Source organism: Haliotis cracherodii, unplaced genomic scaffold, assembly GCF_022045235.1.
Source record: "Haliotis cracherodii isolate W230 unplaced genomic scaffold, xgHalCrac1.p SCAF_6, whole genome shotgun sequence".
In the NCBI taxonomy this organism is placed as follows: domain Eukaryota; kingdom Metazoa; phylum Mollusca; class Gastropoda; order Lepetellida; family Haliotidae; genus Haliotis; species Haliotis cracherodii.
The window spans coordinates 48,435,120-48,461,405 of NW_027266319.1; the positions used below are offsets into that span (position 1 = coordinate 48,435,120).

At 40.6% G+C, this 26,286-nt stretch overlaps 2 protein-coding genes across 3 annotated transcripts in view; one reads left to right on the forward strand and one right to left on the reverse strand.

Annotated features, from left to right (window-relative positions):
- The window catches only part of LOC139446765 (regulator of nonsense transcripts 2-like), a 52,255-nt gene extending 42,031 nt beyond the window's left edge, over nt 1-10,224 (reverse strand). For both annotated transcript variants that reach the window (XM_071228087.1, XM_071228088.1), the window contains exons 1-12: nt 10,113-10,224; nt 8,052-8,460; nt 7,667-7,798; nt 7,286-7,514; nt 6,534-6,578; nt 5,174-5,258; nt 4,607-4,683; nt 4,349-4,429; nt 3,167-3,316; nt 1,331-1,548; nt 713-758; nt 112-243 (exon numbers count right to left, since the gene is read on the reverse strand). In XM_071228087.1, the coding sequence (XP_071084188.1) occupies nt 112-243; nt 713-758; nt 1,331-1,548; nt 3,167-3,316; nt 4,349-4,429; nt 4,607-4,683; nt 5,174-5,258; nt 6,534-6,578; nt 7,286-7,514; nt 7,667-7,798; nt 8,052-8,356 (1,500 nt within the window). In that variant the 5' untranslated portion in view covers nt 8,357-8,460; nt 10,113-10,224. The remainder of the gene's footprint in view (nt 1-111; nt 244-712; nt 759-1,330; nt 1,549-3,166; nt 3,317-4,348; nt 4,430-4,606; nt 4,684-5,173; nt 5,259-6,533; nt 6,579-7,285; nt 7,515-7,666; nt 7,799-8,051; nt 8,461-10,112) is intronic.
- A 5,965-nt stretch (nt 10,225-16,189) lies between these two features.
- The window catches only part of LOC139445882 (protein MCM10 homolog), a 63,414-nt gene continuing 53,317 nt past the window's right edge, over nt 16,190-26,286 (forward strand). Inside the window, exons 1-8 of the mRNA XM_071227118.1 lie at nt 16,190-16,233; nt 16,583-16,846; nt 17,588-17,713; nt 18,064-18,123; nt 18,345-18,449; nt 19,181-19,402; nt 20,664-20,789; nt 20,986-21,106. Of these exons, the coding sequence (XP_071083219.1) occupies nt 16,227-16,233; nt 16,583-16,846; nt 17,588-17,713; nt 18,064-18,123; nt 18,345-18,449; nt 19,181-19,402; nt 20,664-20,789; nt 20,986-21,106 (1,031 nt within the window). The 5' untranslated portion in view covers nt 16,190-16,226. The remainder of the gene's footprint in view (nt 16,234-16,582; nt 16,847-17,587; nt 17,714-18,063; nt 18,124-18,344; nt 18,450-19,180; nt 19,403-20,663; nt 20,790-20,985; nt 21,107-26,286) is intronic.

Below are 26,286 nucleotides of genomic sequence, written 5' to 3' on the forward strand. Positions count from 1 at the left end.
AAATAACAACACAAATAGTAATTATGATTACAAACATATCACAATGAACAATTATTATGAAATAAGGCCTTGTCAAATTCAGTAAATTGTAAACAATAAGAACTATGATACCTGTAGGATTCTTCGGTTTTGTCTTTCCATGCCCTTCAGCTCCTTGTGATCTTTGATAAGGTGTTTCATCAGGGAACTGGAGTAGTCTTTCAGCAAGTTCCTGCAAGCCTTCTGGCGTTCAGGGGGCAGCAACTAATTGGAGAGACAGAGTTCTTTTAACATGAGCGACTTAACAAAAGGAAACAACATTCTAGATATCTTAATGCTGTTTGTTGACAAACTTCACCCTCAGCAATATTCCACTAATATGACAAGAGGTTTGCAAATAATCCAGTCTGGACCACATAACCCAGTGATGGATATATTTTCTAAGCATATGTTGCTGGGTATCTTGTTGCAATGCTGTCTGTTGCAAGTGCTTGCAAAACAAATGAAATAATGATGTTCTGTCCAAGAGTCAAAAAAGAATTTTGTGTGCCATTTTAGCAATTATGCAAGTAAATCTTATGACATCACTCACCAATATTACAGCAACATCACAGTAGCATGTTACTAATTGAGACTGGACTGGATTATAGCATCAATCCTAAAATTACCTTTTTTTATTAATGGTTGGTTGAAAATGTAAAAGCTTACAACCATCATCTAACATTCAGCTAACCTTGCTTTTCATGATACCTGCTCCATGATGCTTCTCGGAAAGCAGCCTGTAAACAAGAAAGTGGTTCTCACTGTTGGCAACAGACAAATTGTAAAACACTAACTGTCTGAGTTGCAATCTAATTTCTTCCAACACTTTGGTGAATGGGATTTGAAACCAAGAATTTATCTTACTATTCATAAAATATGGATTAAACAAAACTAAAAGTAATTCTTTTAACAATGATAATGATATTGTGGACTTTTCACATCCCTTGAATGCATGCTCCTAACAACACTGATAACTTTTGCATATACAATGTTGCAACAATATCTGTGTGGTCTATGTAGTCCAATTTATTAAATACAAAGCAACACTCATATATTTAACTCATATTTTGCTGCACTCAGCAACACTGTAGCAACATGAAAGAAGCCCATTACTTATCAAGTCAGGGCCAGACAATCCAGTGGTTGATATTGTGAGCAAGATGTAAGCTGTTGGGATCAACCAAGAACCAAGCCTGAGCACCTGATCCATTTGGTATCCTTTTAAACCAGCAGTTTGCGGGGAACTAATTCTAGCCCAGAACCCCCACCAGTTTTATCTCCTAACAACAGTTTTTTCCCTGTAGCTAACCTGATCTTCCTGGGCATGATACCAACATAGTCATCCCCACAGTGTTTACAGAAGCTGGAGATGATAGAGAGGTTGTTGTGCTCATCTTTGTCGTTGTTCACAAGTATTGACAGTTGATTGGCCAACACTGGCAGGCCTTCCTTCAGTGAGAACACTCCCACAGATATCAGTTCCGCAAAGAACCGGAGATCCACCCGATACTTGCTTAGATTTGAAATCTATAAGAGAAATGGTTACCTTTCTCAACATGAAATACATTGTAAACTGAAGTTTTGCGATGCAGGCAATGACTAGAATTTCACAAGTTGTTCCTAAACCCACCAAAATATGCACCTATTATTTTACATACATCTTCATTATCTCAGAGATAATAACATATGGTGTATTACGACACATATTGTACTGCAATTGTTTCATTGCAGTTAAAATGCTTGAAGTCACAAAACATCTTTCTCAAGCTTTACAGCACTAGTTTTAAACTGACAACTTCCATTACAGACTACGCTTTGAAAAATATTGATTAAAAATTTGAAAACTGATGAAAAGAACATTCTGGACAGTCTAATAGATGGTTGTGCTTCAGACAGGGTATGGAAAGTCTCTTTTTAAATGTTTATCCCACAGAACCGAGAGTGAGACAATGATTTTGACAGAATTAGTCGTACCACCTGTAACTGTCAGTGTTAAGCTTTTCAAGTATGTATGATTAGAAAACACAATCCCACTGTCACTTTCTTGATAAATTTTCAACAATTTGATTGGTCAGATGAAAGGTTGTAACGTGACCCATAATGGGGTGTCCTCACATCTTTGTTTAGTGGTAGCAAGAATTAAGATCTGATTTTAAAGAAATTGTGCCACTACTTTAACTCTTGCTTGCAGTTATTCATATACATATTAATTTTAAAAACTTTTTGAGTTTGTGGCTGAACCTCAAGTTCTTCAATATACGAAAGACAAGAAAGTATTGGTCTTGTGTACTTCTTGAAGTCTGTTGACCATTCTAAATCAACATAGTCAAAATTTTATCTTTCACTGTTTGGATGAATTGATTTGTCTTTCATGCTTGATCAACTAGCAATTATAATCATAGTATTGCTGAACAACAACAAAAATGTCATCTAACAAGAAGCTAATCAAAGTTCTCTTCAGGTAACAATCACCATCTGATTTGTATTTTTGGCAAACATGCCTTATAGATTTAACACACCATTTGTCTTTGATTCAAACTAAACATGAAGTAAAACTGAATTTTGAAATAGATAACATTAACATTATAACACATACTCACATCAGCATCGACAATAAGCAATTTGCCTTTTTTGTGTATTGCCATGACAACCTGTGATTGTAAGTGATGAATTCCTTGTCGTTTAATTCAACAGTCATCTTATATCCAATAAAATTATTTAACAACTAAAATTTCATGTCTCCTGAAAAAGTCACTTATTAATTTTTTAACATTCATTTCCATACTTTTCATTGTTTATCATAAAAGCCTGTTTCTAACTGTCGAAATGAGTGTGAAATACTTTAGATAGATAGATATATATATTAGCAAAATATGCAAAAAACAGTATCTGTGTCACCTTGCTAACTTAATGCAAGATGTGGATAGAACAGGTAGATTCAATCATTATATATACTTAGTTCTCAGTTATAAGTGCCTCACCAACGATAACCCAGATTTTATTTCTGGTCACTGAAAATCATTCTCATCACATGATAGTATCTTTCTTTCTTCACAACTGTTCAGAAGTCCCTGCCTGAAAATCATATAAGTTCATGTTTGCCTCATATCTTTTGGTACACTGCAAGTGCCCTCTATGTGAGTACCTTCTCATCCTTCTTGTTGAGCAGATACTTCTGAAAGTTCTCCAGCAGTGCAGGAGTAAACTCAGCATATCTCTGGTGCATCAGGCTGCACAGCTGCACTGCTGACTGAACGTCAGACATCTTCAGTTTCACCTCAGCAAGGGCAGATGCCTGTACATGGGGATTAATATGTTGTGAAATCGTATTGAATACAATAAATAAGAGTTAAATCTGGGCCTTGAAAAGGTCATATGCACACCAGGGTAGAACTTAGTATTTTATTGGAAAATACACATTTTGTCTATTAACTGAAATGACTGAAAAGAAATATTGAATGATTTGTTTGACCATTTTATTTACTGTGAGAAACAAACTCCAACTTATCAGTGTGCAAGAATCATTACAGAAATCATTCTAAGTCAGTAGTGCCTATCTAATCATGCCAATGTAAATGAGACGTAAACACTGAATATCCATGACAAAGTACCTCTTCATATTCTGCTGTCAGTAGTTATATATATATATATATATATATATATATATACATACACATTTATATAGTGCCAATATCCTGAGTGATCTTACTGGTTGATATTGCTGCATGAATTCATGAATGTAAGGTGGACCGATGCCAGGAAGTGCTTAGTATACCAACACAAGTATTTTGAATTTGATGCCCTTTGAGATTGGGAGCCAGTGTAGTTGCATTAGAACAGGTGTAATATGTTCATACTTTCTAGCATGGGTTACTACTCTGGCAGCTATGTTTCTACATGCTGAATCTTTGTGATCTGGTATTTAGGCAACCTATACAGAAGAGCATTGCAGTAATCTAGTCGAGACATAACGAAAGCCTGAATGAGAGATGCAGCCACTCGTGGCTTGATATCTTTCCTGACAAGGCCAATATTAATTCATTGTATGCTAGTTTGCAGACATTACTGATGTAATTATCAAGGCTTAAATCAGAGTCCTGGGTAAATCCAAGATTGTGTGACTTTGTGCTTGCCTCAATGACACCGTCGCCAATTTAAATCACCTCATAGAAATTCGAAAAAGGATCAAGACCACTTTTTACCTGTATTTAGTCACATAATTACAATACAAACATGTTGGCAATACCCAGCAGCATGAATGCTACACTCATGATTCAACCATGCAATAGACCTGTAGACTAAATAGGGAACATCATTGTCAACTTACAGCTTCTCCTATGTACTTTGTTAGGTTCAGACTTCCAAAATCCTTTATGAAGCCTTCAAATTGTGATTCTGTCATGTTCCTCTGCAATAGATTGAGAGATACAACAACAAAATTTACATAAAGAGGAATATTCTGTATTCATAACATACTTAATTTTCAGTGATGAATACCAATAAGTATAAAATTGAAAAAAAAGCAATACTCTCAGATTGTATAACAAAACAAAAGTGAAAGGGTGGCAATTTTCTCAGCACTCACCAGTCTTTTCACAAATGCTGTATTTTTTTTCAAGCTTGAATCCAGTTTTCCAAAGAATGACTCATCAGGTCTATTTTCTGTAGGAAAGAAAACACGATGCAGTAAATGTACACTAATTAATAATAGATGTTAGTACATATGAGAGCTACAGATAAGCTGAGTATTCGTGAAAATACTCTAAATAAATCATAATCACCAAATTAATTTTATGTTGCTTGCTTACAAACATGCATGAAAATCATAAAAACTAAATTTGTATACACTGCAAGCAATTACCCACCATAGCTATTCAGATCTTTATTAACTGATCACATCCCGGCATAATGCAGACAGGAAGTCTACTGCAGTGAACATGCTTGTGGTAACTTAAACATGTAAATCACTGATGTGAGCTTATGCATCATACGACACAGCTTGGGCAGCACAAGAACAGATCAAAATTAGAAGTCATCTAAAGCCGCATTTATTAACATGATTAAAAGAAATATTTTACACATTGCTTTAATAATACCAAACAGACTAGACTCAACTACTACTATAGCTGAGATGTAAGGTGGAATTACTCACCAACTGCAGCAATATTCTTCTCTCTCAGAGCTACTCTTGCTGTCAGTTTCTCCCTGGTTTCTTCTATGTAGTCTTGTAACATTTTCTAAAGAGTAGTTGAAAGGATTGATAGCAAATACACTAATAAAATGTCAATTCTGTGATTGAAGAAATGTACACAAACTTTGTAAATCAGTTCTAAAACTAATCTAGATGGATCACTAATAAGGACAAGGTTAAAAAAAGCAAAGATGGCAGAATGTCATAACTGTGAGTGAGTGAGTATGGTTTTACACCGCTTTTAGCAATATTCCACCAACATCACAGTGGGGGGACACGAGAAATGGGCTTCACACATTGTACCCATATCGGGATTCGAACCAGGTCTTCGGCGTGACGAGCGAACGTTTTACCCACTAGGCTACCTGACCGCCCTGTAATAATTGTCACATCTTGATAACAAAAATGCAAAAGCCTTGACAAGAAAGTGATTAGTTTATTGGAAGTATAAGAAATAGGGAAGTAACTCATCCCAGGTTTCAATTTTATAAATATTAGCTGTTAGCTTGGCTCAAGATCAGTGATCAATCAGTATTTTACATGAGCTTTTAAGTGACTACATTTGAGAAAAAATGTAACTGTATATATCGAAAATATGTCAGATTGACTCATTGGGTCATGACAACAGCACATGATTCATGATTTTGAGGTGATCATCTCTTTTATTTATGAGGTGTGTAGTGAAATGGGGTTTAACATTGTGTTAAAGATTATGGCACTTATGTTGAAATGTGCATGCATGTGTGAATGTGTTTGTGTAGCTGCTTGTTTTAGTCTGGACTCATGCCGATTTTATGGTGCTAGCCCACTTGAGATACCATGCCACAGTTCACTGATTCTGAGCTGAGCAGTCCTTGTTTTAGCCCCTTAATGCCAAGCACCATCGTTTAACGTCTTTTGGTATGACGTGGATGGGGATCAAACCTCTGAACTTCCACTCTCTGAGCAGACACTTTATCTACTAAACCACAGAGGTGGTCCCTTTTGTTTATAAAACTATGGTAGGACTAAGGAATGGGTTGGAGATATTATACATTTAGCACAACCCTTAATGTAACACTAGAAATGTCAAATTTAAGCTTGATATGAAAACTATCAGACATGTTCAAATAACTGTAACACCAAGCCTTTTTGGAACTTCAAGACACAATCTTTGTCGTAGTTTGCATTGATCAAAATCTAATTCTCATTCATACGAACACATTTTAAAACTTTCATAATGATTTGTAAATATTTTTCATAAATGATGCATATCTCTTGGGTGCAAAAGGGCCCTTAGCCTAACTCATACTTAGAGATAATGGAGTTTACGTGTATGTACCTTTTCATCCTCCAACTGCTGTTTTGCTCTTTCCTCTTCAAGTCTCTGAACATAACAACAAAGACACAGAGCAATGAAGGATATATAACAGTTATGATGGCCACCACTGTAGCCTTCAGTCAGCTAATGTGCTGTAACTTATCATGCTGATACATAGAGTAAACTAACCGAATTCATTGTCTTCAACAAGGTTCATGCGGGTATGAAACACTAATATTCAAGGCTTTTTCAAAGCTTTTCAAGGCTGCCAACTGTCATTTTCAAGTCTTATTTAGTTGGGTTATGAGCCTTAGTCTTCAATATTTTAATAAATCCTGCATACTATAAAGGCCTAAAAAGCAATATGACCATCACACAATTTTCAACCTGAATTCTTCAAGGTCTTTAGCACAAAATCTTTCACTGTGATAAATATCACTTAACATCTTTGGTACATTCTTTTGTGTGCTGTAATACTTTTATTAACAAATATATGTCATCATGTACAAATTCAAGTCTTTTCAAGCTATTTTGGTGAATTTCAAGGCTTTTCATGGTTGCCACTAAAAATTAAGGCTTTTCAAAGGGATCTCATAAGTCAATGCTTTTTCAACCCTGTACGAACCCTGTTCATATGTGTCAGTTTCATGAGGCAGAAAACCAAGAATCATGATCAGGCTACATTTGGGATTCAAACTGAAAAAAAAGATCACATATTTCTGGCACTCCTACCGCATGGTAAGGGATGCAACTAGAAAAGAATATTATTTCACCTTTCTCTCTTCTTCTTCCTTGAGTTTCCTCTCTTCTTCCTCCAACCTCCTCTGTTCAGCTAGCTGTTTTTCCTCTTCTTCTTTTCTCTTTTTTTCTTCTTCATTCTTCTTTTTTTCTTCTTCTTTTTTCTTTTTTTCCTCTTCTTCTTTCTCTTTTTGTGCTTTTCTGTCCTGTTCAATCTTAGCTGGAGTTTTAACATCCTTTGTTTTAGTTCCATTGTTTGAGGTACTGAAGTAAAATATATTGATTAAATACATAATCGTACAACTTTGAGCTTGAGAAAAGAATTTAATTAGTGGTCATCAAATGTTTTAAAAATCATAAAGATGAATTTTAACACTTTTTTTCAAATGAATAATGATTAATCACGATATCAGTACCTTGGTTTTTTATCTAGTTTATCAGGTTTTCCCACAAAGCTGCTGCCTTTTCTTGAATCTTGCCTACGGTCACCCCGATCTGGTGGTGGTCTGCCTTGGCCAGAACTTCTGCGATCATAGTAGTCATCATACCTACAGTAACAATGGACTTAAATTTCTCACTGTTCCAATAATATGAGGAGTCAGTGTCAAATCCACTGAAAGAAGGAAACTAATACTTCTTTCAAGTCATTGATATATGCTATTTACTGTAGACTCAAGCATAAAACAGTCAAAATGTCTTTTAAAAAAACATGCAACAAATGACAACATCTAATTAATAACGTACAGGTTTCCTGCTAAGATGGATTATAAATATATAACATACACTTTTCACAAGATTTACCTGTCACGACTATCTCTGTAGTCTCCAGGTCCATCCCCTGCCCCCTTCCTCACAGATTTGTGGGGAGGAGGTTCCTTCCTTCGATCACCATTTCCCATCCTCCCTCTATCTTTTCCTCCATCTCTGCTGCTAGTTTTTGAGGGATAATCATCTCGTCTCATGTCACTCACATCCTTCCCTGCATCTTTACTGTCACGTCCTGCTTTGGAGCCACCATCCTCTCGTTTACTTGGGCCATCTTTCCCACTTCCATTACCTTTGGTACTTTTTGATCCTTCATCTTGTTTGCTTTCATTTGAATCCATCTTTTTGTGCTTTTGGCTATCCTTTTTTCAACCTCATGTTTTGTTTCATCTCTTTGCTCCAAACCTCACAAGCAGGGTTTGGTACAAAGGCCAGGATACTGAAACTGATAAGATAATAACAACTTAATACATGATAATGTGAATAGTTTCATCTCTGCAAAGGAGTAATCCTCACATCATACTACTCTGATTTTGAACCATAATATTCATTTGTTCATTTAAATATGTATTACCCCAGTATACAGGTACATGGCCCGGATCCTTCATTCATCCTTCTTTCATCCAAACAACATCTTTTCAAAAGATTATGTATAACTTATTCTTTGGTTTTAGAAAAAAACAAACATATAAACCGTTGATTCAGTACTGAAAAAATGTTGCGGGTGAAAGTGGCTTGTGTGAATGTTCTAAGACAGTTTCCTGTAGCCAAAATATTTGACACAAAACCATTTCATCCTTTTAACTCACCATTTTTGTGTGAAGAATATTAGGAGCCGCTATAGAATCCATAATAGCCACTAAACAGGTACCTAACCAGAATGATCGTAAAGGGGTGATTGATCGTAAAGGGGATCAAAGGGCTAAGCATAGAGTTCAGGTAATCTAAGAGCCAATAAACGGGAACCTAACCCTAATGATTGTAAAGGGGTGATTGATCGTAATGGGGATACAAGGGCTAAGGATAGAGTTCGGGGTAACCTACCCTAACACCGGCGACATTTGGATGTGTTCAGCGCCAATATAATATCCCTAATAAACTGCATTCTTGTGCATAATAATGAAAATTAATGAACCGAAAAAATAATATATGTATATATTAGTTCCCATTTATAACCATTTTAGCCACATGAATTACGAGAGAAAAAACAAAATAAAAAGTATACAAAAAATAAAAGTGCTTTCGTAAACTAGCGCTTGCTATAAAATGCACCGCCACAGTCTATATTTAGTAAACAAATATTCAAAAGTCTCAACACCGCTGGCCATGTTCAATGATATTGCGTGTAGAGATGATAGATCACTTGGAGGAGCTTATGCACACTCGAAGACCCCTGACTTCACATGGCATTGTTTCGCCGGTGTGACAGGCAAAATTTTTTTACAAAATACGTCATAACGTATTGTTATGTGTTTGAAAAGTTTGTGGTACTGTATTCTAAAGGTAGGCCCTGGTCCAGATTTGATTATTATGTTCTGTTGTCACACGGCTTAAAAATTGCTGACTGTGACATTCAACAACATTCACTCACCTTACAGATTTCCACTTAGCACTCTGTAGGCCTAGATGCAGTGCCAGTGCCCAAACTATGTTCGTTTGTTAAAAAATGTAAGGTACATTGAAGAATCTGACACACATCAATACTGATACTGAATTTGGCTTTGAATCGTTGCCTGTTCGAGAATACATTAGGCCTGTATGTGAAACTTGTAGGCCCACCTCATAGCCAAACCGATATGCCTATCTGAAAGAATGTTTTTTTGTCATTTGAAAATGAAACCATCACAAATAGCGGTGTTGACATTTATTGTTATGAAACGCAGTCCAAATACATTCATCCGACAACATAGTTTTGTTGGTATTCTTTAATTAACCAGTAAAACGTTCGCTGTTGTTAAATTGTTGATCATAGGCGTTCTCGTGGAGTCGTTTAAAACGTAAACAACATAGGAAGTGAAATTACATAAAACATAACACTGTGCTTACAAATTAGCGTTAAATTCAGTATGTTATTCAAAAGTAGAAATGTATACGTACTGTTCCTTTGAATGAGAATATCACATCTTACTAACGACTGTCACAGTCTTTAAAAACACGTATTTACTTCTGTTTACGATTGCCGAATATGGCGTCTGCAACGTTCCCTCTCTCGGGTATTTCCGGATTATTCCGTTAAAGCGCCACATAACATATGTTTTACAGCTAATTGTGTTATATTCATGCGTGGAGGCGTCAACCGAGCCCGATATTTTTTCTGCTTACCTAACATGACACCGTTTTCTGAACAAAAGACACAATAACGAATTGATTAGTATGCACATGTCAGGTCAAAATGAAAACTTGACACGTACAACAGTTGAAATTTCAAGTTAGATCTTTTGGATGTTAGTGTTTCCGTCCTGCTTCAATAAGCCCTGATTGATTACTTTTGTTTGTTTGTTTGTTTGTTTGTTTGTTTGTTTGTTTGTTTGATTGATTGATTGTTTAACCCCGCTCTCAGCAATATTCCAACTATATGTTGGGGGGTCAGTAAACAATCGTGTCTGGACAACATGCGCATACGATGGCATGTATCAACCAAGTCAGCGAGACTGACCCGGTCCCGTTAATCGCCTCTCACGGCAAGCATGGGTTGCTGTAGGCCTATTCCAAGTTACCGGGTTTTCACGGGTCTTATTGATTACTAGTTATTGGATTAAATAGCAGTGTAGTGAGTTAGTGTGTTGGTTTGACGCCGCTATGAACAGTACATCAGAAATCACGGCGAGTCAGCTTGATAGGGTATGAGATCTTACATACAGTCACCATCTCGGTGAACGCTACGAGGACGGGCATGTTGCTTACAAACATAGAAAATAAATTTGGGCGATCTGAGATTCGATTTCCCTATCAGATTGGAACCAGAATATTGGAAGGTAGCAAGTGATATTCGTCTGCTATTAGCAGACGTATATCATTGGTTGCCTTCCAAAATAAAGCCACATTTTATTACCTAGACAAATCTTGCAATAAATCAGTACCCGAATTACAATGACTCAGCAGTCTCATACATACACGCACGCCCACCAACACCCCTCAGTTTTGTTTTGACTTTCCGAAAAAGTATATTAGAATATGAATTTTCACACGTTTGAAGCATATAGGTTGGAGGTCTTCACGAACGTGATACATATATAGTTAGTTGTGTGGATACTAGTACAAGGTACAAACCAAATCTTTAGTTTCGAATTTGTACAATAATAACAGTTGTTACGTACACAGTATGGCTTAGGGGCGGAATAATTTTTAATAATGGAAGGTTGTTATTAATTAGTGATAAATATGTAAACTGCAGGAGAGAGTTATGTGAAGATACTATAGATACGTTGAACGAAATGAATAACAGTCAAAACGGACCAACGACAAAACGGACCGACCTATTTGATCATAACGGCCCACGTCTCTCGTTAAACGGGCAACAGTTGGTCAAAATGGACCAGTATCATTACTTCATGATATATCACGTTTCTTATATCTATACTCGTTTTGTATTCACTATCCTTTTGCTTACGTGTTATATCTAGAACTATTTAAAAACTATAAACCTTCGATATGGTTGTTTGTCCGTGTGCACGGGTTATTGTTGAACAAGGAGATGCTGACAGGGGGAATATACAGTTGTGCGGTCTCTGCTCCACTGTCTAACAACTGGGGTGTCTGACAAATGGGGTATGACCAGTTGTACACCCACTGTCATCTCGTGTACTGCACCAGCTGAAGTATCTTGCATGGCTATATATAGTCTGTGCTACAAGTTCATATTATGTATTATTATTATATGGTATCTGATCAAACTTGTCAAAGTGGGGACGTATTTCGCTCAATGGTCGGAATAACCTCATTTAAGTGATATTTTACAAGTTATAGCAACAATGAGGATGGAGCTGACTTGTGGGTTTCAACATATTTAATCTGTCAAAGCGGCGTTTAGTACAGATGCTAATATACGCTTGCTTGATATAGGTAGAACTCGTCACTTATTCCAAGATTACATGATTACAGATTCTATTTTCTCTACGTACCCTCTACTATAGACCGGGGGCACGGGTGGCCCAGTCCTCCAAGGCGCCGCGATTCGCTGTGCAGAGTTGAGCACGCAGGAAACCTATGATTGTTGGTTCGAATCCCGGTTCGCCCCGATTATGTTTCTAGGTTTGTCAACACCATACCCGTGCTCGTTGGTTTCACCGAAGTGGTAAACGTCTAAGACGTGCACCACTTGGGGCTTTCCTCCCACATTAAGCCGACACGCCGTGATATAAAAGCGGCGTTAAACCCAACTCACTCACCCACTCACTCACTGTACCATAGACAATTTGGCCTTATCCCAGTTGTCAGACACCCCAGTTGTTAGACAGTGGAGAAGAGATGGCTTGTCAAAACATATGAGATTTACCTGTTGTTGTAATGGACCAGTCCTATTGGACTTAATCCTCTTTATAATTAAAACCAAGTAAATAAAGTCCTAGCAGAGAGGGACACCCCAAGTACTATTTCAACATCAACTCTACAGCAAGAACAAGATGTGGAAATTATGTGTTCAGTGGAGATGTGTAATTAAGACGTGCACAGGGAAATGCGAGACAGTCGGTGACATTGTGAGGTGACACAGTGAACACAACCATCCACTAGTTGACACAACTCGTGCCACGTTCATCAGCACAATGAGGGGGGAGCAAGCCCGAGAAGAACCGACCCTGCCCATGCCAGCCCTCTACCAGGACGCACCTTCACTTCCATCGTATTCCCTTGCCAGCGTCTTCTACAGACAAAGAAGCAACACCATTCCCAGACTGCCAGAGCCTGCTGGTGTTGATGCCTTGGCAGACTCAAAGACCAGTTGACTCATGGGGCCAAGACCCCAATGAAGTATTTAGCTGCTGTGAGCCGACTGGGGAAATGGGGTTGACTCTTGTAAAAGATGGTACTTGTTATTACCCTGCCTGGCGCTAGGCATTAAGGGACTAAAACAAGGACTTGTCGGGTCGGAGTCAGAAAACTGTGTCTGAGTGGGGTATTCATGTTAAACTGCGGCATGGTATCTCAGTGGGCTTGCACCATATAATCGGGATTAGTCCGGACTAGTACAAACAGCCACACCCACAAGTGCATGCACGTCGTCATATAAATGCAACAATCTTGAACCCGACGTTTAACCGCATTTAACCTCACCTCACGTAGATCCATCAGGGGCATCCGATTCGACCACAACTGCATGTGGCTGCTGACACGAACACATTCTACGGTGTTTGCTCTTTACAATATTGTTACATTTAACAAAAGACGTTTGTAATAAGAATAAGAATATTACAAATAAAAAAACACACCATAAAATGACCGACTAAGAGACGCATGAAACTTCACTTTATGCTGAGATATTTTCATACTGTTATTCCAAAACAGTATTTGTCTTTTAAAAGCCATGCTAACATCTTCAGGACATGCGTTTTCCAAATCCTCTTATGTTAGATAAAGCCACTATTTTGAGAAGTCATATACTTTTATCCATAAGGTTTTTTTTCATTTTTCTATTTGTTTATCGCCATGTTAACGTCTTAAGAATTAACCTTTTTATCTTGTTTCTGGTAAATATGGCCACTATTTTAAAGAAGTCATACACCTTTATTCATAGGTAGCTTTTCAATCATTTATTGTTGACATTATACCGTTTAACGTTCAGTGTCAACGTCATTGTATACTATTTTATGTCTTTTTTATATTTCATGTTAACCAGTATTCGTGTCGGTATTTATGTTTCATGTATCTCTGAGGTTTTCTTAAATGTAAACAAAATTCTCAAATCGGATAATTTCTAAAATGTAAACAAATTTCCCAAATCGGGTAATTTCTTAAATGTAAACCAATTACCCAAATCGCGCAATTTCTTAAATGTGAACCAAATTCCCAAATCGGGGAATGTCTTAAATGTAAACCAAATTCCCAAATCGGGTAATTTCTAAAATATAAACCAAATTCCAAAATCGGGTAATTTCTTAAATGTAAATCAAATTCTCAAATCGGGTAATTTCTTAAATGTAAACCAAATTCCCAATTCGGGTAATTTCTTAAATGTAAACCAATTACCCAAATCGCGCAATTTCTTAAATGTGAACCAAATTCCCTAATCGGGGAATTTCTTAAATGTAAACCAAATTCCCAAATCGGGTAATTTCTAAAATATAAACCAAATTCCGAAATCGGGTAATTTCTTAAATGTAAACAAAATTCTCAAATCGGGTAATTTCTTAAATGTAAACCAAATTCCCAAATCGGGTAATTTCTTCAATGTAAACCAAATACCCAAATCGGGTAATTTCTTAAATGTAAACCAAATTCCCAAATCGGGTAATTTCTAAAATGTAAACCAATTTCTCAATCGGGTAATTTCTTAGATGTAAACCAAATTCTCAAATCGGGTAATTTCTTAAATGTAAACCAAATTCTCAAATCGGGTAATTTCTTAAATGTAAACCAAATTCCCAAATCGGGTAATTTCTTAAATGTAAACCAAATTCCGAAATCGGGTAACTTCTTAAATGTAAACCAAATACCCAAATCGGGTAATTTCTTAAATGTGAACCAAATTCCGAAATCGGGTAATTTCTTAAATGTAAACCAAATTCCCAAATCGGGTAATTTTTTAAATATGAACCAAATTCCCAAATCGGGCAATAAATTAGTATCTCCTCTCATCTTGTAAGTACATTGGTTCAAACAGACCATAAAATATTTTCTTTGGTCTCTGATTCAAATATGTAAAGTTGAGGTAGCCATCTATAACGCCTCAGACTCGGTCACAACAAAGCACAAGGACAAGTCTGCTCATCTTGCTCAGCTTGAAAGCAACCTGAATCCATTGTTTACTTGATATTGGAATATCAAGATTATGTCCGAGCCAGGTCTCAGTTAAAAACAAGAATTGCATTTAGATCTGCTGTCTGCCAAGAGATGCAATAGCGAAGGCCTAACTAATTCTAGAAGGACAGCTCCACGAACGTATATAACAGAGCAGCCAAAGAAATTCTGTAAACTTCTAAAAATAAAAAACGAAATCATATCAGTAGGAAAATATAAATCCCAACACTAAAACTCCCAATAGATATGTGTACCCTGCTTACACACACGAAACCCAAAGAGAGGGACAGGTCAAAGTTGCTGATGCAGAGAGTTACTCTAAAACCCTTAAAACAACACGTGTAATCGAAGTTTTAACGGTTCAATGTAGTTGTATTTAGTACCACTTGCATACATACTTTCTACATAACCTAAGATATGGTCTCTGTTAAAGACATATTTCATTGGTCCGTTTGAAGAAAAGGTGGTTCGTTTTGAGCGGACATTGGGCCGGCCCGTTTGGGCGCTGTTCCATTTTGACTGATATCCTACGAAATAGGAATAAGGAAAAAACATACTACAGTCGTGATTATATGCCAAGTATATTTTACGCAAAGAAAAGGCGTGTTTATTAATAAGTTATAAAAGCTCTATCTTGCCATCTTTCGTCTGAAAAGGACAAATATCATATTATACACATATATATTTCGTTTTAGGTATTCTACATTTATATATAACCATTTCTACGAAACTACCAGCACACTTAACTTTACATGTGCTGGCGGGAGTCCCAAACATAGGAAATCGAAGTAACGCAGAACGAAATAACAATATATCTAATACATATTTCAGAAACAAAAGATCCTTGTGAGTATTTGGTCCGCCGGATCGCTTGATGTGATCGTATGTATGTTGTTGTCATTAACAAGGTTGAAAAGTATTCTTTGATCAGAAGAATCTGAACTTTCGCTTCGCTCCTTGCCCCTGGCTTTACTCGATTATCTCCTTTAGGTCTATATACTGTGTCAGTATCTGTCACTTTCCCGGATCAAGCCTCAATGATTGATATCATTTTCAAATCAAATGCTGTGAATGTGCCCCCGCCTTCACTTGGGTTACTTCTATTGTTTCTAAATGAGTAGGTTAACAGAACAGTTTGTATTGATAGTCTGATTAATCCCTAGGCCGATACGTGACACTAGCAGTTTGCAATGTTTTCTTTGTAGAAAAGTAGAAGGACGCACGCCAACATACAGACCAGTGCCAAGATCAGGAACAATGACAGGTAAATGTAACATCCCATATTATGGACTGTTAGTCCAAACTTTGTTCCCAGCATGTTTGTCAGTAGCTTTTCGTGTTTTTGTGTAGACGATTTCCAATTGTTTACAAAACAGAATGTTGATACTCAGGCTTCGGACAAGTGTCTGAATCTGTCTTGCAAACTGGACTTCTGTGAACATCTGCATGAAATGTAAATCAATATGATTTTCCGTAAATTGCTGAATAATTGGAAATTGGTTTCATCACTTTTTTTCCACAAGGTTTAATATCTAGGTTTAGTTTTATTCCAAGGAGGAATTAAGTTTGAACTGGACAGTCTACAACTGCGGGCCATATATTTAATTTTGTAGATGATTGTGATTTGGATGAGCTGGCAGCATTTCTTGATGAGGATTCCAATGAGGCTTTTGGCGGAACACAGGAGTGTATGACTAAGGGAGGCAGCAAGACTGTTGAGACGGAAGAGATGGATGCTGAGACTCTGGCTGCCTTTCTTGAAGAAGATTCCTGTGAAGCAGAAGTCCCTGGCACTGCTCCTGCTAGTGACATGAGTAAGCAAGGTGGGAAATTAGGACCAACTCACTGTGCCCCCAACAGTTTGGGTAATGTTAAAGGTATCCTAAGGGCTAGTAGAATTTCAAACATTTGGGGTGTATTGCTATATAGTATATATATGTTGTCACTATTCAGCCAAGTAGACACTCTTCGTTAATTTCCATTCCTTTAAGGATTTGTTGTTGCTACACTATTTGTATGAGATATCAACATTATATACAGTCTCTTTAAAGACATTAATAACATGTACAAGCTTTAAAAATATTTACCCGTTTTTAAAAAATGATGACTCCCTGAATACAATCCTAACTCAACAATGTCAAATGATTTTATTTTATGATCTGGGGGTTTGATATTTCCAAGATATTCTCACAATTTTCACGTCAACGATATGTACCTTTTCTCCCAATACTGATTGTCATATCTCTCCCACTTTTGGATGCAATCATTGCGTTTATCTGCCTTGTCAAGCCTCATCTATAGGGAACAATTCACTAAACACTTCCCTCTCAAAAAAGTTTGTTGTCCAATTTACGACGTCTTCAAGTTAGCGAAGTGAGTATGTTCGAATCTCCAGAAATGGCGTCATGATAGAGCAATGTTTTATTGTGAAATAAACCACACTTTCTTTTTCATTGTTCTTAGCGATTTATGGCGTAGCTATCTTATATAATGCTGACCACAGATTATTGGGATATATGGCTGTAATATTGCTGACAAAAGGTACTGGATATAGCTATAATATTGACCTTATGTATGATGTTTATTGATGTTTGAGTTGCCATTCTCTATTTACTCAGTTCCTCAGGAAAAGGATGAGTGTGACCCTGAGTCTATTGCTGCATTTCTTGGAGAATCTGATGACAGCGATGAGGAATTTACACTGCACCCGGAGGAAATTGCCAGTATGTGGTGTATTACCAATGGTTATTTTATCATTGTTTACCTATTTGAAGACAAATGTCACTTGTTTCTTTAATAACAATTTCTAACCAATTTTTAATGGAGGTAAGGGTTCTTTCACTTCCAAAACATTCCAAAAACGATCCTAAAAAGGTTAACATGTGTACTTATGAGTAGCTGTGACATGCTGCAACGAGTCCTGCATTTGATCAAGCAATGAAATATTGTGCTTAGATTTGTGCTTAGAAATAGTCGAAAGGGGGTGTGGATTATGAGATTACCAATAGAGCGATAATGTAGAGTTCGAGGTAATATAGAATCATATTTTATCACTAACAGATAATGATTTTCTATTTTGCCGTTTCTGTTGCAGAACAAGTGAAGCAGCCTGATGCTGTAGCCCCGACTGATCCCAGCACAGCATCTCTGCAGGGTTGGTATCTCTCTCTCTCTCTCTCTCTCTCTCTCTCTCTCTCTCTCTCTCTCTCTCTCTCTCTCTCTCTCTCTCTCTCTCTCTCTCTCTCACACACACACACAAAATTTGGGGTATATGGAGGAATGAAGTCTTCTTAACCTGAAATGATTGAATGTGTGCTTTTCCTGTGATAAAACATATGCTACTCAGAAAATTGTGATGTGTTTTGTTTGTTGTAGCGGAGCTTGCAGCCATGCAGAAACGTATGATGGAACTCCAGCAACAGCTGCTGTGTCAGTCCCCAGCACAGACACCACCAACAACACAGACTCGGCTCATACATGGTGTGTACGGCTCCTTCATATATACTCATTCAGTTAGCTTCCAGCTTTTGTAGAAATTGTAAAACAGCCTTGTAAAGAAAATAGGTGATGTCCCCGTGGCAATACTGGAATTGAATTTGTCCCAAATAACTTGTATTTGTTTACTGCTGCACATATTTCAGCTATATGACAACCTCTATAGAATAACGTGTGTACAAGACAAACCAGTCATTGATATTATGACTAACATCCCATACGAACAATGTACGGTGACACTCAATTAATCATGTTACCTTTTATGGAATGGGTAGGGTACCTTTTCTATAGTGGAATCCCTAAGGTGTCAGTACTCTAAGCTTACCTTAAGCTTACAAATTTATCTTATCGATATGTTTTAACATGGCATTGATAAAGAATTAAAACAAATTCAAAATTGATAGAAAACAGCGGTTTGATTGAGCTGCAGTTAACTTGTGCTATGTTGCGTGACTTTCTTTGCCTATGAAAAAGTGTGCAGCTTTTTGCTTCAAAGTGATATATGAGGGATTTATTCTGCCACTCAGAAATCCACGTGCAGCCTGACTTGCTTGTGGTGGGGTATAAGGGATTTTTCTCCCACTGAGAAACATATTTCCTGGGATACATAGTACATGTAGTACTTTATCAAGAGCTCATGGACCATCAGATTTCATCATTATGACATGGAGGTATGCTATGTATTTCATTTCATTGATGACCAATACTCTCTTCAGAATCTGAAGAGGTGAACCCATTCTTTCCTGCCAGCACTTCAAAGAAAGAGAAGAACAGTTCTAAAACTCCTGGTCCCTCAGGCGGCCACCGGCAGGGGGTGAGCAATAGACAGACCCCCAAACAGCCTGTCGGCAAGCCTTCCTGTATAGAGCAGGCCAATCGGCAGGCCATGAAGAGAGATTTGTTTGGTGAAAGCGACAGTGAGGAGGAGGATATGGATGGTGTGTTTCAGAAAGTCTTTTTGTAAACATGTTAAAATCATAACATCACATACATGATATAATAGGAAAACAATTTATATGAGACATCAACATATGTACAGCCTCTTTAAGAATGTTGATAAAATGTACAAGCTTTAAAAATAGTTACTGGTTACCTGATTTTTAATAATGTGACTCCCTGAATAGAATCTGCCCTCGGCAATGTTGAACAAGTCAATTTTATGAACAGGTGGATTAAGTTTGGTATTTCCACTTATCCTCACAATCTTCACATCAATTATCTCTACCTTTTCTCCTAATATCGATTGTATCATCTCTCTCACTTTTGGATGTGATCGTTCGGATACTGCGTTTTTTCTGCATACCTAAGCTACATCTATGGGGAACAAGCCACTCGACACTTCCCTCTTTAAAATAACAGCGTCCAGTACATGACATCATCAACTTGCGAGCACATATTAGAATCGAAATAACGTCATGATGATAAATTTTTTATTGTGAAAAATATCACGCTTCATTCTTCATTTCATTGCTCGTGTAGCCTAGTGGTTAAAGCATTTGTCTGTTGCGCCGAAGAACCGGGTTCGATTCCCGATATGGGTACAATGTGTGAAACCAATTTCTGGCGTCCCCCGTCGTGATGTTGCTGGAATATTGTTAAAAGCGGCGTAAAACCTCTCTCTCACTCACTCACTTTGCGATTTATCGTGAAACTATCTTGTTTACTGATAATTAAGTCTTTGTAAATAAAATAGTTGAGCATTAATTTTATGGTTTTATTGCTCCTCAAAGATTCTAAAGATGTTTTTCAAAGTTGGTAATGATAATTAACATTGTCTTAACAAAAGTTGATAAAATCTTGAAAATATCCCATTTGTCTCTTGCAAATTCATTGGCCTTTGTGATCTGAAATTGAATAAGTGCTGTATCGACTAGCAAGGAGTGGGTGATCTAGTGGTCCATGGCACTGCATTAGAAATATGTGGGTGATGAATCCCATGTTGCCAGATCTTTGATCAATAAGGCCCGCTTATTGTCGGTGTCCCCGATTCTCCCTACTTTTGATCCGATATCACCATACCCATGTTTGTGGATTTCACCAATGATGTAAATGCATCATTAAGGGATAGACACACCATATAATATACATCTAGAATATTGCTCAAAATGACACTGTACTCTCCTCCTTGTACCCATCTGATTTGACTCCTGAGAAATGAACTTGAAGAAGGTGTTGTTATGAAAGTGTTTGTATTGGCAGGTGAGAAGACTGGTCTCAGTGCACAGGGCAGGGAAATCAAGACTCTCCTGAATGCAGGACCGAAACACAGGGAGGCACATAACCCTAACTTCTCCCTTGAAGCACAGAATAAACCAGCAGTCAGCTGTAAGTACATGACACGGCTTCTAGTTTACTAGCTCATCATGATGGCATGTGGGCATGTGATCCTGTGCACAGCCCACAGGTCCCAATCCTGGAGAAGTTATTGATTGTTGATTGATTGTTGCACTCAGCAAAATCTAGTATCTATATTTTGTAGAATCAAGTCACTGCACTGAACGTTTTCCTTGAATGTTGCCAGTGAAAGCAAAGAATGTTGCAACCAAGGACAGTCTCCATCGAATATCATCTCCTGTGTCTAAGTCGAGTATCAAGCCAGAAGAGAAGTTCATTGTTGACCCCTTTTCTAGCATCAGAATAGTGTGAGTATTGACTGACAGATTTTGTTGGCATTTGGTGGATGCAGTATATATGGAATAGGGGTGCATATAGGTTTCACAACTGTAAATGTTTAGACATGCTTCACTTTGATGTGCCTGGATTACTGTTCACATGGATAGAAATTAGCACTAGCCCGTTATCGTATCTCATCTATGCATTTCTCTTTCTTCTTTCGATCCTAAGTGGAAATGTGTCTGGAATAAACTTTTCCATTCTCTTTCTGATTAAATCCTCCTTGGGGCACTTATTGCATTTTCCTTGCTCAAGAAAATCTACATGACATAGTTGTAACCATTTTCCTTAATAAAAAATGTTACCACACAAAAAACTTCGTTTTTGTATGATATACGACCACCCTTACGGGGCCTCACCACCAACGGCGCCTCACGCCAGGGGGAGCAACTCTCACCCAAATCACTTTCCTTATGTCATCTGTAAGAGACAGACGTGTTGATTTTTCACACAAGACAAAATAAGAGAAATCTATCGTTCGACAAGAACCATGGCTGACCAAACTGTATGTATGGTACATTTCTTTCATTGCAAAGGCGTAATACCTCGCATTGTGAAGTTATAGAGTTGTAATTGACGCCACGTGCACGGCACCTTTGAATTCAAATGGCCGTAATGGCGTCCATATTGTAGTCCCACGGGCTGATACATGTAACACCAAGGCCATTAAGAAACGGCTTGGGGTTTTGTTATATCATACAGCATTGGACTACAATTTTTTCCTTTACAAAACCCAAGGTGGTGTGTTAATTTATAAACTACACTTACCTTTTTTTACGGGTTTTTTCACCTTAGCGCGTAACACGCCCCTTTGGTGTTATAGTTAAACTACGACATTGGCTATTAGTATCGCGTTACAAATCGCATTCTACATTACGCCTTTGCTTCTAGTTTCACAATTTATGCACGTATTTTTCCGATCTTTATATCGCACTGATACACGTTAATACCCTTCCCGCCCACCTCAGAAATTACGGTCTTGTTTACAAAGACCTTCAAACTGTGTACGGGTTGTTCTAAGACAGGCACGAACGCTGCCTGATATGTCTGGCGGAGGACATTGCCTTTACCCCCCAAAAGAGACAAGTTGACTTGTTCCACTTTAAAGAGGTCTATAAAGGCGGGGGTAGATATCAGATCTACTAAGACATCCCCCCCCCTCCCCATCTAAAAAGGGTAAAAAAGCTGCCGAGATTGTCTCCCCCGCTCCCTCTCCGGGGGCCGGGGGAGAAGGCTGGAGGGTCCCCGTAGTAAGCACTGCACCCTCTCCTGCACTGTCTTTGGCAGACTGTTCTGCGTTACTTAAGTCGCCGATGGCGTCGATGATGGAGGAGGTGAAGTCTCGGCTCCGGAGGAGCTACGGGCTGAGCCTTCCCCGTTGTCGGCGCCGGACGCGGCTTCGAGATCTGTGTTATGCCCGGCGTCGGCCGAGGCAGGCCACTTGATCTCGGGGACGATCCGAGACCGGGCTTCGGCTCCGGCTCGAGGTCGCTCCCCAGCGGAGGGGTGGCGGGCGCCGGCCCGTGCACTACCGACGCACAACTTTCCCTAGCGGAGCCAGACGCCTCTTCCGAGGCCGAGGCTTTCACTAGTGGATTCGTAGCCCGGAGCCAGGGGGGTTCCCTTTGTCTCGGGGACGATCCGAGACCGAGCTTCGGCTCCGGCTCGAGGTCGCTCCCAAGCGTAGTGGTGGCGGGCGCCGGCCCGTGCACCACCGACGCACAATTTTCCCTAGCGGAGCCAGACGCCTCTTCCGAGGCCGAGGCTTCCACTAGTGGATACCTGCCCCGGAGCAAGGTTGGTTCCCTTTGTCTCGGGGACGATCCGAGACCGAGCTTCGGCTCTGGCTCGCGGTCGATCCCCAGCGTAGTGGTGGCGGGCGCCGGCTCGGCCCGTGCACTACCGACGCACAACTTTCCCTAGCGGAGCCAGACGCCTCTTCCGAGGCCGAGGCTTCCACTAGTGGATACCTAGCCCGGTGCCAGGTGGGTTCCCTTGAACCTCCGGCACCTCGGCACCGGGACTCGGCATCGGGCCGGGTGCAGAGGCACGTGCGGGACAGGATTGTCCAGGTACTGCCTCAGGTGGCTGCGCCCATGCCAGAGTCGGAGACACCCAACTTGACTAAGGTCAAGCAGGGCCGGCTGTTGCCCCCCCCCTTTCCCGCGTGCGGTGCGGAGTTGAAGGCTGCTTACATATGCTTCGAGGAGCAATATCGTAATGCATGCCAACAGCTCCGTGTGTCCGTACACTCCGCGTATCTGTCGGCTGTACAGAGGGAGTTAGCGGGAGAGGGGGCCGGTCGACTCTTCGGAGTTGGCCGCGCAACTAACGGAAGTTCAGTTATCTTACGCGGGACGCTATTCGTAGCTGTGCCTCGCAGATGATGTGCGCTGTTATGGGCATGCGCAGGCGGTGGATGTCGGTATCTAAATACTCGACTTACACATGCCAAGACTTACTTGCTTTGCCGTATAAGAGGGTGCCACCCTCTTCCCTGGGGCTCAGCAGGTGGTCCGAGAGGCCGCTCAATGGTATACTTCCATCAAAGACTCATGAAGCCATGTTGGAGGTACCAAGCGTTAAAACCGCGTAAGCGGGCCTCTCCAATTGTCCCCCCCTACGCTAACGCACGGGTCAGACGTCCACACCTGCTTGGAAGCCGCCGCTTCCTTCAGGTATAAGGGCGCCGGGAGGAGCAAGAGAGGCACGGGCCGGGGCAAGGCAGCTGGTCGAGACCAACAGCTTATTCGCGGGGCTGGGAACGATGGGTTCCCATTAGCGCCCGAAAAGCCCCGGGTGAACCCACAGTCGCAAGTTATCGAACTGCCGACAGCCGGGGTTCACTGCCTCCAGCCGGATGTCCCCGTAGGCGGCCGACTGGCTCTATTCCTGAAGGAATCGGAGACAGTTACATCACAATCCCCGGACCCCGTCCATTTTAAGGGATGGCCATTTGCCTCGGTGGAAACATCATCCGCCCCTCCCCTTCTCCGGGATAAAGCACACTCCGGTGCCTGCTACCCGAGAGAAGGCGGAATTCCTCCGTGCCGAGGTCGACGCACTTATGAAAGCTGCGATCGAACCGGGTCCCGAGGGACAGGAAAGCGAGGGCTTCTACTCGACTTGTTTCCTAGTCACCAAACAGTGATCTCACCTGTCGAGACAGGAGAATGGCTAACGTCAATAGACTTAAGTACGCCTATCTCCACATACCAATACACCCCGAGTTCAAGAAATACCTGAGGTTTTCTTTCGACGGGAGGTGTTATCAGTTCAGGGTTCTACCATTCGGGATCTTCACGGCCCCGAGGGTGTTCACCAAGCTGATGTTGAGTCCCGCCCAAGTGGCCAGGTCAAAAGGTCGGTTCTGCCATCCGTACCTCGACGACTGGTTACTAAGAGCTCTATCGCAATCCCTGAGTCAGATAGCTACACAACAAGTGATAGATATTCTGATCACGCTAGGGTGGATGGTCAGTCTCAAGAAGTCAGATCTGAGCCCCACTCAGAATCTAGTCTTCCTAGTGGCTAATTTCAACACGGTGAGAGGACGTGTATCTCTGTCACAAGATATCAAGTCCCTTAAGCGCAAGTCACACTGCTCGTACATAGCTCCAGTTACTGGACAACATGGCGGCGACAGTGGATTTGGTCTGGCGGGGCGCTTGAGAATGAGTCCCATTCAACAAGCACTCTGTCGAATTTGGGCGAACTCGGAAGATCTCGAGACTGTGCTCGAGACTCCGTATTGGCTCATTACACACCTCCAGTGGTGGACCGAGGTCGGGAATCTGTCCCGGGGGCTCCCCCTCGACACTCCCGTTCCGTCTCTCACAGTTCAAACAGACGCGTCACTCTCCGGCTGGGGAGGCGTTCTGAATGATCACACTGCCTCGGGACTATGGTCCCAGCAGGAGATCAAACTGCATATCAATGTGCTAGAACTGAGAGCGGTCAGGTTGGTGTTCCAACGCTTCCCGGGTCTGCTTCGTGGCCAAGTGGTTCGTCTAGAGATGGGCAACCAAACGGCGATGACTTACATCCGGAAGCAGGGGGGAACGGCGTCTCCGTCGCTTCGACGAAAGACGTGGCAGTTCCTACTATAGTGCGACTCTCACGATATCAGGGTGCTACCTGTTTATCTCCCGGGGGTGGACAACGTCCGTACGGACGCTCTGTCTCGCCGGATCCTCGCTCCTCACGAGTGGAGGCTCGACCCGGGGATATTCGGGATTTTCTCCCTGTTATACAGGCCGTTACAGGTGGATCTGTTTACCAACGTTCTGCTCCCGAGTCCACGACCCGAGGTCGGTGGCACCGGACGCCTTCCAGCTAGATTGGACGGACAGAATTCTGTGGGCATTCCCCCCAGTACCTCTGATTTCCAAGGTCCTGTCTCAGCTAAGCACTCAGCCTGCGCGACTAATTGTGCTCCTGGCACCTCTTTAGTCGGCGCAGAGTGGGTTTCAAGTAATACTCAGGTTTCTGTCTCAGCCTCCTGTTATATTACCTTTATGACCGGACCTCCTATCCCAGAACGGGGCCCTCCACCCGAATCCAAGGATTCAATGGGTGGCTTAGCCACTGTCAGGAATCGCCTCCAGAAGAGCGGTATTCCTGCACGAGTTGCAGACACAATACTGGCTTCGCGGAGAGATTCGACAAACGTTCAGTACGATAGATAGGCCTGCTATGCGCCCTGGTGTGTCGATAGAGGGATTGCAGATCTTTTGTTGTTTTTTTTCTGCAGATCTCGTATCCGTGATTGAGTTTCTCCAGTCGCGACTAGATGACGGCCTGGCCGCATCAACAGTCCGGGGTTACTCTACAGCTATCGCAGCTTTTCACGTCACTGTCGACGGGGCACTTCTGGGTGCACACCCATTAGTGCAGCGCTTTTTAGCAGGTGTGGACAGGATCCGACCGCCAGTCCGGCGGATCAGTCCCCCTTGGGACTTGTCAATCATTCTCGATTGGCTGTCCGGTCCTTCCTTTCGGGATCTGTCGTCTCTCTCTCTTCAGCTGTTGAGCTGGGAGACGGCGTTCCTTGTGGTGGTAACGTCCGGCAGACGGGTAGGCGACATTCGTGTTATGTCAGCCGATCCCGAAATAACTGTCTTCCATGCGGTCGATAAATATCACCGGG